The sequence below is a fragment of the Daphnia magna genome, linkage group LG8 (genome assembly GCF_020631705.1).
Source record: "Daphnia magna isolate NIES linkage group LG8, ASM2063170v1.1, whole genome shotgun sequence".
Taxonomy (NCBI): Eukaryota; Metazoa; Arthropoda; class Branchiopoda; order Diplostraca; family Daphniidae; genus Daphnia; species Daphnia magna.
The window spans coordinates 446,701-458,617 of record NC_059189.1 but is presented as its reverse complement, the minus strand read 5'-3'; the positions used below and the strand labels follow the sequence as shown (position 1 = coordinate 458,617).

Below are 11,917 nucleotides of genomic sequence, written 5' to 3'. Positions count from 1 at the left end.
TTTAATTGTTCATTTTGAATTCGTTAATTTTTGTATTTTTCGGTTTCGAAAACAACCGTCTGTCTTTTGGTGCGTTTCCCATGAAGGCCGCTAGATGGTAGTGTAAATGTAGTCATGCCTAGCGGCAACTGCAAAAGTTGTCTTAACAATGACATGTCGCAAGTGTTCTGTGTTTGTTTCAGAACTTCCTTGTCTGCCAACACATAACGTCTCCCGTTTCTTTGGAAGAGATAGAAACTGTTGGCAATAAGTGGTTCGTGTTCAAACGCAATATGAATTGCATTTTAGTAACTTTAATTGGACTCTGCTGTTTTGCATTTTCCAATGTAACTTGATTTTTCTTTCTTTATGTTTTTGTGACCAGTTCCTAAATCTCTTACAGCTAATCTTTTCATTTTTATTTAGGCCACATACTTTACTGTTACTGACCAAGTATTTTTCGATATTGCCATTGGGAATGAAAAAGCTGGACGAATTGTGATTGGGCTTTTTGGCCAAGATGTCCCAAAAACTGTCGACAACTTTAAGACACTTGCAACAACTGGGGTTTCTGGAAAGAAATATGCTGGTTCTCACTTCCATAGGGTTATCCGAAATTTTATGATTCAAGGTCAGTTCCAATGTCATCTTCCCAGCAAAACTTTTTCCTTAAGAAATGCTTAAATATTTTGAATGACATTCATATTTCTAAGGGTTCAAAAATCATTAAATTATCACCTAAATTTCCTGATGTTGTATGGTTTCCTTGTGACTAACTCCACACTTTATTCCTGCAGGTGGAGATGTTATCTCTGGAAATGGTTTAGGTTCTATTAGCAAATTTGGAGAGTCATTTCCTGATGAGAACTTCAAGGCCAAGCATGGAGCTGCTGGTTTCTTGAGCATGGCTAACTCTGGTGAGTTTGTCTTGTTTTTAGAATTCAATATCGAAGCGAAATTGACTGACGATTGTTTCGCGAAACTAACTCAGGCCAAGATACAAATGGATCTCAATTTTTCATTACGTTGATTCCCACTCCATGGTTGGACGGAAAACATGTTGTCTTTGGAAAGGTAATTGACTGCAATTTTAGACAAGTGTCTGAATGCTAATTTGCGTTATACCTAATATGGTCTTAGGTTATCGAGGGAATGGATGTTCTCATGGCCATTGGAAACACAAAAACCGATAACGGAGACAAACCCCTCAAGCGAATTGTGATTCAAGATAGTGGAATTGTGCCTTTGGCTAGCACCTTCAAACTGTCCGATGACCCGAACGAGTAACTTAAGATGCTGAGCTGCTGGAAGAGTTTAGCCGTCCATTTTGTTGCGTTTCATCCACATTTAGTTTTTATTTCCAGACTGTAGTTTTAGGTCTTTCAATAAAACTGCCTTTTCGATGACAACCTGTTAGTTTGGTGCTATTTGTTTTCACCTGCCTTGCTTGCTAGCTATTATTGTAGATGCTAAAGTGATTTGCAAATGCAATGATGAATGTTCTAATTATTATTTTTTCAATCTTTTACCAGTTGGTGGTCATGGATCAAAGCTGTGTCACTTCCTCTTTCGCTGTCAGTCGGAGTCATCGCTATCCTTCAATATCTCAATAGTCAAATCAAGGTTTCTGATTAATGAGTGACTTGTGATTTATTTTCCCCCAATGGGTAGATTTAATAGCTGGAATCAATACACAAATTTTCAAGCTAGATAGTGGCTGAACGGGGGTGAAGGAACCTGCAAAAACCCAGAATTTAACAATTCTATATAAAAATTATAGAAGCCCTTCTAGAATTCTGTAAATCGGATACGTGTATGGTTATCGAACGTCTTCCCATTTTTCCCACAGTCATATTACGGAAACTGGATTACTTTTCTCTGAAAATAGGGAGCATTGGCTTAATTCCAACGTGAAAAGGCTTCAACTCGGCTCTATAACTGATGATTGGATTTTCGGGCAAGTCGCCACTGGCGTCGATTTCGTTCAAGGCTTTCAGTGCTGGCAGCCAAGAAAGTTAAGGTTTCAAGTAAAGTTGGTGCTTATCATATATTATGTAAATAGGAAGAACACAGTGAACAAGTTTCTATATAGAACTCTTTGTCTCAAGTTCTTCTACATTGCGCGGGAAAAAAAAAAGCTTTGTTCTATGGCCACCAGAGTTCCCTTAGGATTTTGGCATTCAAGATTGGACAAGTCTTCTTTCGGTAGTGCAGGTCATAACTTTTCTTTTTTTTTTTTTTTTTTTTGCTAGTTCGTCGTGTTCATTAAACTTTCTCTTGCTGCAAGCTATGCCCAAATTGTCCACGTATAGCCATGAAGTTTTGTTTTACTCTGATTGTTTGGTGTGACTCATCTTTTACGACGTTTGCTGCGAAAAGAAAAAAAAAAGTCGAGGAAAACCACGTGTTTGTTGGCCGAGTGACTCGCTCTTGGACGAACCACTTCCGTTTCCACTTGGTCTTTTGAAATCGTCAACTACTAGAGCCTTCTTTTTGACATTCCACTTATGTCGAATTTTCAATAACAGGTACGTGTGTTGCACTCTTTTATTTGTCTTTTGTCGGAACTATGCAATTTTTGGTGGACACAACATGGAGAATCGTTGGGACGTTCCAATTCGATTGCTCTCGAAATGATGGATTAGAATAGCCCAAAACGTACACTACTTGAGGTCATTGTCATTTCTGTGTAAAGGCGTAAACAAAAGCAATCGTCCATTTACTTGTATAGTGCGCCATTGTACATGTAGAAATTCTTAAAGGGGAGGAATTTATTTTCGTCTCAATTATCCTTGATAAAAGGAAAACAAAAAATTGATCAAATGTCCAGCGACCAAAACTTGGATTGTGCTAAAACTTCTTGGATTGAAGGTCGGTAATCTGGATCTCGTTGGATCATTCTTTCTATCAAAATGGCGGCGACAGGCATTTGTTGTACTAGTGGCGCCAATTCGTAGTTACCGGCCAATGCTCTCTGATCGCGGAAATATGAAGGCGATCCGAATGGGTGCTGGCCGCTCGTCAAAACGCAGAAAAAGAGGCAGCCGAGCGCAAAGATATCGACACTCGTTGGCAATAGCGATCCTGTGGTCTTTTCCATCGTCCGTCCGCCACCGACTGGCATTTTGATCTGTTCGGGGGCCAGCCAACCTTCAACGCTGGCCATGTCGCCGCAAGGCCAGCTGTCACCCGACGAGTTGGCCATCACACCGAAATCCGACAATTTGATTTGAATGTCGTCACATTCGTCATTCGGCCAATTGATGAGGACGTTGTTGGGTTTCAGTCCACGGTGAACGATTCCCAACGAATGCAAATGCTCTACTCCTTGCGTCGTCTGCAGTAGAATGTTTCGTGAGGATAGGGTCGGTCCTCTGTACTTTCCCGCCAGGTAATCAGCCAAGTTACAGACGCACAGTTCTAAAGCCAAATAGCTATTTCAAAAGAGAAGAAAAATAGAAGGAATAAAACAAAACAGGGAAACAAAGACAGGCAGGGAAAAGAGTAATTGATTTAACTGTTTTTTGTTTTTTTGTTTTTACGTGAAACCCGATTGGTCGGATGTGACGTCATAAAGACGTAGGATATTGTGGTGGTCCTCTTTTCGGTACAGTTCGAATTCACTGGCGTTCCATTTCAGCTGTTTGGTGAGGTAACGTTTGACGGCCACCGGTTGTTGGGCGCCGTTTAAACGGCCACGCAAAACGACTGTGCCGTTCGGTCCCCATCCAATGATCTGACGTCGATCGAACTCGATGTCGCCCACTTTGGCGGCCATTGTTGCAAATGTTCCAGCAGCGACAGCCCCGTGTGACTCTGGACAACGATCGTCTTTATGTCTCGTGCTGTTTCTCTTCACTTTCTTTCGGGACGTTTTGAAAGGGGGTATCTTATCTCTCCGCGGGCGTAGATAAATGAACGTCCGACCAAAGACCGGACGATAAGAAACTCTTCGACTTTGTGTGATGATGACATTTCCGTATATATTTCTTTTTTTTTCCTCCTTTTTTTTTGCTGTTTTTTTGTTTTTTTTCGTAGTGTTTTGGTGGGTGGTCATTTGGTTATTAGGTGGAGCTCTCGATAAAGTAGGCGGCCCGTAAGATAATTTTCTAGCCGGGCAAAGCGAACGTGACTAGCCGTTAAAGCATGCAATCTGAGACTTCATTTTTTTTGTTTTCTTTCTAGGGTTTCCCCTTTTTTTTGTTTTCTATAGCCAATCATTAAACTGTAGAATTCTTTGTTCTCGTTCAATCCTCTCGAAAACAAGGAGAAAATCGATAGCACCCCTTCAAGTTTTTTTTTCTTCTTTTCTCCCGCGCTTCAATCCATGCCGAACTTGGTAGATATTATCAAAAAATATGTTGCAAGTTCAAGTCTTGGGTTTTTATAAGCTTTCCGGGGAGATGATGGACGTCGATCCTTGTGTGCGTGGGTCCTTTTGAAATGGAAAGAAACAAATCTAGTCGCAAGCGAAAAGCCAAGAAGCTCAGCAAAATGGGCATTCGCATTTATTTTTCAGAGCTGGTTATTTATACGTAGTCGGGGGATTTCCTTTTTGGAATTCCAGCGACGTTCGTCATCCATCAATCGAAAATTCCATGTTTTTCTTTTCGTTTGTAAGTTTCATAACTCTTACTTTATCTGAAAATTGATAGTCAATTTGAAGAAAAAAGAAAAGAAAAGGTTGTTGATGTCAATTTGTCATTGGTAAAAAACAAAACAAAAACAAACGTCAGTTGAATGTTCGTGCGGAAGTGAAACACCCCGAGAAGCGTTGAGGCACACAAGAGAGCACAGCCCCTCTAGTAAATTAGAAACTCGCCTTGTTTTTTGTTTTGTTTCGTTTGTTTTTCGCTTCTTCCCCCCTCGAGACGTGTATACGCTTTCTATTTATTCAACACATTTGAAGACGAATATCGTTTTCTGTCTGGCCTTGTTTGTCGGCTTAATTGTATTGCTATAAGGAGAGCTAGCCGGCCCGAGTTCGCACACAAAATAATCAAATGAAATAAAAATCAAATGGCGGGGCACGTGCAAGAAGGCTGACAGGCGTCGGGATATGTGTCGGTATTTTTCTTTCTTTTGGGGGTTTCTGTTGGTGTCATTTGGCCAAAGAGCTGGCAGTCGTACCACAGCGCCTTGTTGTTTGCCTTGGTTAAACAAGCGTGTCCCTCTCGCATATCGATCCCTACGGTTAGCTACTACTATACTACACTGTACAGTGTACATACCAAAAAAAAAAGAAGAAGCGTGAAATGTTTTTTTTTTTTTATTTATTTTTTATATTTTTTTGGAAAGGGGGGGAAAGAAAACTCAGTGTTATTATCCTTCGTCCAAGAGTATTTTTTTATTTTTCCTTCGTGGGCTCTTCTTTGTTGGCCTTTGAGTCGGTACATTTATAGTCGCGTGCCGACTGTCATTTCCTTTTTCTTGTTCCGGAGCTGAAATGACTACAATTTTGAGCATCGTTTGCAACGATCGTGTTCTTATACGTCTCTTATTTTCGTTTATTATTATTATTTTTTTTTTTTTTAGAAGACAAGATATTCGAGTTGCCAAGTTTTTATTTTTTTGTTATTTATTTTTGTCGTTGCCGCCCCTTTTTTTGGGGGGGGAAATCGTACAAATTGTTTGATCTCTCATTTGAGCTTAGTGTCATGACGTCATCGGTGGTACCGGCCTGCAGTGCCCGTCAGCTGATTAGGCCACTTTTTTTTACGTGTTGGGGGGTGGGAGGATTCATGTAATATATCGGGATTTTCTTCTTTGCCTTGTCGTTGCCAGATCTACGTTTTCATTTTATTACCACCATCCTTTTTCGGCTGTTCCAGGAGATCCCTGCAGGGTGTAGATATAAACAGACGGAGGCTATATAAAAAAGGATTATATATAGTCTATAATAATAAAAAAACAAACAAACAAAAAATGGCAAGTTTATCTGCACAGAAATTCAGCAAACTTTTCTCCAATTTTTTCAAGTCTGAAATAGGAAAAAAAAACAAAAAAAAATTAAACATTTGCAATTTTTGCATGCTCAAAAGTTATTGGATTTCTGGCGAACGTGGGGAAGGGGGATGCTGGGGATGAGACGTCTGTCTCATTTGAATGGATGAGAACGATCAACCAGGCTCTGTCGGATGAAATGCTCCACGGCGGATGCAGCATGGCTTTCCATGATAAACATGCAAGCGCCTCTTTCTTCTTTGTTTTTCATTTTATTTGATTTTAGTTTTTTCCTCTCTTTCTTTTTTTGCGTCGCTATAGTCAATCTCGACTGATGTGTACAACAAGAAGACGAAAACAAGAAAGGGATGTCAAGTAATGAGGAGATCCTTTTCTATGGAGGATAGAGTGTCTATCGATCTTGTGTTTTTTAGCCAAGAAGAAAAAAAGGCTGATGGGCATCCTCATTCAAGTGGCGAAGGGAAACGGAATGGCGAGAGAGTCTGTGGCTATTCCTTTCCTTTTTCATCTTTATTTTCTTCTTAATATCGTCCGACGATGCAGCATTCTTTTGTTTGTTTCTCTTACAGATGCGTCTTCATCGTCATGGCGACGCTGGATATTGTAATCCAGTTGGCTTTGACTCTCTTTCCCTGATGAATCGAATTTCGCCCTACAGGCTTCTATCGAATCTACATATTTTTTTCTTTTTCTTTTCTTTCTTTCTTTATTATTGTCATCCGAACGCAATTTTTTGTTTTTTCTTCCGGATCCGTAAACATTAAAGAGAAAAAAAAATGAAAATAGCGCTGACAAAATGGAAGGAAAGCACTTGGTTGATGAGTAGAGAGAGAGACCCACAACTGGATCTCTTGTTCGCTGGCCTAATAGTAATCGTATTGGATAGATGATGGATACAAGGGAAGAAGGGGGGGGGGAAATAAAAGAGAGATGTTGGAGTGGATCCGGCCAATATTACTAGTAGGTCGCTAGAGGATTATGTCACATGTACAGAGTCCAGACAATGTGTTTGTTTTTGTTTGTTTTTTTCTAGTTTCTATTTCGTCACACTTTGAAAAGTTGATCCGGGAAACGAGACAAAAGTTTCCGGCACAAGTTCGATCCGTCAGCGTCACCACCATAGCACCCGATGCCCTTTCGAATTCAAAGGCTTGCCTACCCCAAAGAAAAGAAAGACGCTCTCCTTTCTCTCTCTTTCTGCTCTGTATGTACATATTTGGGATTATCCACAATGGTGTAATACCAAATAACGCGCAGCACGTAGAAAGAAAAAGGGCATTTTTTGTTTTGTTTTTTTTGGTTGTTGTGTGTCTGTGTGTCTTTTTATCGTCAGCCGGGCGTCGCTTCACGGATCGATACATCGCACGTTTTTTGTTTTGTTTTGTTTTGTTTTCGTGAAATCACGACTTGTCAAACAGCTTCTAATAACTTTCTTTTTCTTGAAGAGATACTATTTAACGTGGAACTGGGTAGTGATATATCTCTCTTTTTTTTTGGGGGGGGGGAGGTTCCTTTTTGGCGGAGTGAGGAACGAAATAGTGAAGAGGCTTCGAATCAAAACGAAAGAGATAGATGTGCAGGTCGTGCACGTATCGCTTTCTTTTGGGTTTGTTTTCTCTTTTGCTCAACTTCGTTCAAAGGTTGCTGCGTAATTGATCCGGAAAATTAGATCGTGTGTGTGTGTGTATGCCGTCGTTAAGCAATGAGCAACGAGGCCTACCAAATCTCTTCGTTAACTTCCCTCTTTTTGGCGGGGCGTGGGTTTACACGAGATAAAAGTTTGCGTCATTTGCTGGCAAACGACGCGTTTCTTGAACGACGAAACCATTTTCAATGACGTCACCATTAACCATCGCTCATCCTTAAATCATTCGACTACCCATGTGCCAATTCCAGCTGCCTGAGGGGGGGGGGGCATTAAAAAAATATATCGGTTAAAGGAAAATGAAATGTTTGCAAATATGCCAACGAGCAAAGATTTATCATTAATAGCTTTTTTTTAAAAATATTTATTATTAAAGCTCTTTATGATGTTACTTATAGCCAAAAGGACAAACCGCAATAGTTTTAAGTTTCAATTTCGTTCCAGTCGATTATCCACTGACTATTTCTCTTCTTTTTTTTTTAATTTTTTTTATTTTGCGTCCAAGGTTTCGTTTTGCCAAAAATTCTTTTGATGTAAACATATCCGGGGAGAAAGAAAGAAAAAGAAAAAAACACAGTGTGTCTAGTGCGTTGTGATTTTCTTTAAATGTGGGGCCGCTCCTAGGATGATACAGACATTCCGGCGGATGAGGAAGAGTCAGCTGATCGTCTCGTGAAGATGAAAGATCGTAGCATTAAGATGGAGAGCGAGGGGGGGGGGGATTTGAAGTAAGGAATGAAGAGAATAATAATTCGATGGTTGGGCAAAAGTGGACCGTTCGACAAAAGTTCTTCTTCTTCGTTTTGTTTCGTTGACGGACGAAAGTTGTTTCAAACGGCCGCCGTCGTTATAATTCAGTGTAGGCGGGAGGCTGGGGGGTGGGAAGAATGGGCGTTGATCCATTGTCGAGTTCTTGCAACGAAAGAAGAAAGAGATTTATGGATAGCAACGTGACACACGAAGCATTGCCGAGCGGTTTTGATGCTGGTGAGAGACGGACCAGATGCGTGACTATCAGATCGAAAAGTACAAAGATTCCCGGAATGAACGTAAATATCGTTCTCCCTCCTATAGTTAATATCCTTGAGTTAAAAAAACAAATCAAATCAAATCAAAGATTTTTGTTTTTTTCAATATTTTCAATTTGATGAATTTGATTTACTTTGGTTGCGATTGCGCAGTCTTTGCATTCCACTCTCAATACAGATCGTTTTCTTCTTTAGAGTTTTCGTTATCTTTCCACCCGTGCTGCGCTGTCCGCTGTCATCGTCACCCACTCGATCCCTCCCCCATCGCTCCTTGTTTTCCCGCTAGTCCCACCCTTCCGCAAAACAACCTCCGCTCCACAGCGACTTTGGCCGGCACATGTGAACCAGAGTCGGACCCCGTCTGACCTGGCCCCCCTTTTTTTTTTTTTCTTCGAAATCTTTTGCGCCGCGCTAAAAACCAAAGGAAAATTGCCGGGAGGCGAAAATCACGAACCGATCGGCAGACGACGGGATCAACGAAAACGAAAACCAAACGGAACATTCCTTTCCTTCTCTCTTTCTGTCTCTAACACAAACAGTAAGCCATTTGCTTTTCTCTCTCTTTTGTTTGAAAAAGAACGACAAGCTATTTTGAGTTTTGAATTTTGCATTTGAAACCGATTGACGTCCAACGATTTTCATCGATTGACATTTCCGAGAGAGCCGTTCGTTTTCTTTATTCGCGGGGGCTTTCCACCAGTTTTTTTTGCGCATGTTAGTCAAATGGGATGCCATGACAACTAGGAATTGAGATGCTTTCATTGTCGTGGCAACGCGCATGATCGCTAGATTTAGATGGAAAAACAAGAGACATTGGGGGTCATCGGTCCGGTTGGCATTTATTTTCGCGTGCAACAGCACCAAAACTTGGCTTCGCTTTACGACGTTCACTTTGCTGCTCTTAAACACTTTGATTAGTATTTTTTTTCTTTTTCTTTTTTGGAGGGGAAAAAAAGGAAACGTTGGAAACCATAGACAAGTAAGGAGAGCCATGCACACCGTTGCCAACATGCAATTTCTGGTGGATGACAACATGGACAAAAGAAAGGAAAGTCAGTACACCCCCCAAGAAAAGAAAACAAAAAAGAAATTGAAAGTAAACGCTGGTCTAGTAGACTAGTAGAGCGGAAATCAGATATGTCCAAGTTTTGTTTGCATAATATAAAAATGTGTTTGGTACGAGACAGCGGCCAAGTCATTTGGTAATGCGCGCGCCAGACAGAGAAACGATTTTCTGCTAATGAATTGATCGACTCTGCGTTCGGAGGTTGTCGCATTAAAAGTGGATGGATCGGTACGTGCCTTGTCTAATTTGATAGCAAACGCAGCTGGTTTTTGTATTATCCATGTATTTGTCTTGTAAGGGGACACGCGCGCGACCCAAACCGACCAAACAAACGACGAACCAAATAGGCAAAACCGAACCGATGGCTTGTAATCGATGCCAGTCAGGTGCTTCTCCTTTATTTTTATTTTTATTTATTTATTTTATTTATTTATTTATTTATTTAAATAGATTTCCCCTCTTCGTCTTTTGTCTTATTAAGACGTACTAGCCCGTGCACTAATGTACGTCGTTAAAACGCGTGCGTCGTATAATCAAGATCGTAAAGAACTAGGCGATTGCCATCGTGAAATTTGTCCCTGGTCGCGAAGGCAGACCGAGAAAAAGGCCGGCTCAGTTGATACGATGGCCATCAATTCAATTTAGGGGGGGAAGGCGGGTGATAGCGTGTCGTTTTCAACCTAATGGAAGAACGAGAGAGAAAGAGAGAGAGAGAGACTATGTTCTTTTATTCGAACAGAAACAAGTCTGTCTATCGCCTCTCTTCATTGATATTGTGTTTCAGCCGGAAGTTATGTGACGTGTTTCCTCCTTCCTTGTCCTTGTTCATTTTTCTTCTTCTTTTTCGGGACGCTAAAAGAAGAAGGGACAGCGTGTGAGACAGACGCATTCGATCCATTGAAAATTGATCCGCTGTGTTCCTTTATTCTTTCTTTCTTTCTTGGAACAATCAGCCATCAGATTAAATATGCTATCATTCTCCAAAATGTATTTTTTTTTTCTTCTTTTAAATGGCCGTTCTTCTTCGACGTTGTGTGTTTAGGCCTTTTTTTTTCTGTTTGTAAACAATGTGGAACTAACCGGATGGTAAGGGGGGAGGAGTCTGATAGCAGCCGGAAGAAAATGGGCCAGAAAAGCGGAGTAAAGTTTTCTTCTTCTTCTTCTTCTAGCCCTATATAGTCAAGTAAGTTGCATTGGGAGAGAGATATCCGGCCAGCTAGCGGTGACGTGTTTGATCGACGATGTTTGCGGCTACATCGAGAAAAAAGAAAAACAAAAAATATGTTTAGAAAAGCTTTTGCTTCTCTTTCTTTCTTTTTTTGTTTATCAGTAAAAGTGCATTGAGCAAGAGATGGGACGTAAAAACTGTGGGGACCGTGTTTTTGACAGTTTTATAGTATCTTTGGCATTTTTTTTTTGAGAGAACGAGTAAACATGTCAAGAGAGTTGCTCCGTCTCTCTGTTTCATTTCTTTTCCCACTTTTGCTTTTACCATTTTTTCCTAGTTAAATCCGATTCTTGCGTATAGAACTTGAATAGCTCGGCCGGAATATATGCGAGGGGATTTTTCCTGCCGTGTTGTATGCACATCTTTAAAAAAAAAAAAAAATGGTCGATCGCACCAAGAGTCACGTAGTGTTGCGTGTCGATTGCCGCCAACTGCCGAGAACCGAAAGAAAAGAAACTAGTTGACGTTAGAGTAACTTATATAGTATATTCGTGCTTGTGTACCCTTTCCCCAAGTATTCAGAGCACATGCCCCGTGGAGTTTTACAACAACAAGTTGAAACGCTTTTTTCTTTTTTTTTTTCGAACACATTTCGTTGAAATTGTATCGAGTTTTACGTGAGTGGAGTATACGAAGAGATAACTCGAATCCTTTTGATTTGATGCGTTTGTTTGGTTAACTTGAAAGGAATGCGACAAACCATGGCCTGCCAATTTTTACTCGTTTCAAGAACTCGCTGATCAAGTCATTCCGTGTCAATACGTTTGACTTGAGGATCAGATAGAATCAGAAAGGAATGTTGAAAGAAAACAAAAGAGGATCGAGATATCGGATCTCTACGGCCCAACAAACGTGGCAATAACGAAGAGAGACACGAATATCAATGTGGTGTGTGCGTGATGGTGATGAACGTTAGAGGCTTGTCAGCTTTCTATAGCTTCTCCCATGGAGAAGTTGGCCCAATCCATCATCGCGCCAACAGCCACTTCTTTTTTTTATTTTATTTT

General features: G+C 40.6%; 2 protein-coding genes across 2 annotated transcripts; one reads left to right on the top strand and one right to left on the bottom strand.

Moving 5' to 3' along the window:
- Positions 1 to 159: 159 nt before the first annotated feature.
- Positions 160 to 1,388, top strand: LOC116929808 (peptidyl-prolyl cis-trans isomerase B). The gene is made up of 5 exons (XM_032937150.2): positions 160 to 326; positions 406 to 610; positions 777 to 896; positions 971 to 1,053; positions 1,120 to 1,388. The coding sequence occupies exons 1-5, from the start codon at positions 273 to 275 to the stop codon at positions 1,264 to 1,266; spliced, it is 609 nt and encodes a 202-aa protein (XP_032793041.1). The 5' UTR covers positions 160 to 272; the 3' UTR covers positions 1,267 to 1,388.
- A 1,124-nt stretch (positions 1,389 to 2,512) lies between these two features.
- LOC116929807 (serine/threonine-protein kinase/endoribonuclease IRE1) lies at positions 2,513 to 3,847 on the bottom strand. The gene is made up of 2 exons (XM_032937149.2): positions 3,522 to 3,847; positions 2,513 to 3,413 (listed from the first exon to the last, which is right to left on the bottom strand). The coding sequence occupies exons 1-2, from the start codon at positions 3,755 to 3,757 to the stop codon at positions 2,798 to 2,800; spliced, it is 852 nt and encodes a 283-aa protein (XP_032793040.2). The 5' UTR covers positions 3,758 to 3,847; the 3' UTR covers positions 2,513 to 2,797.
- Positions 3,848 to 11,917: the final 8,070 nt, after the last annotated feature.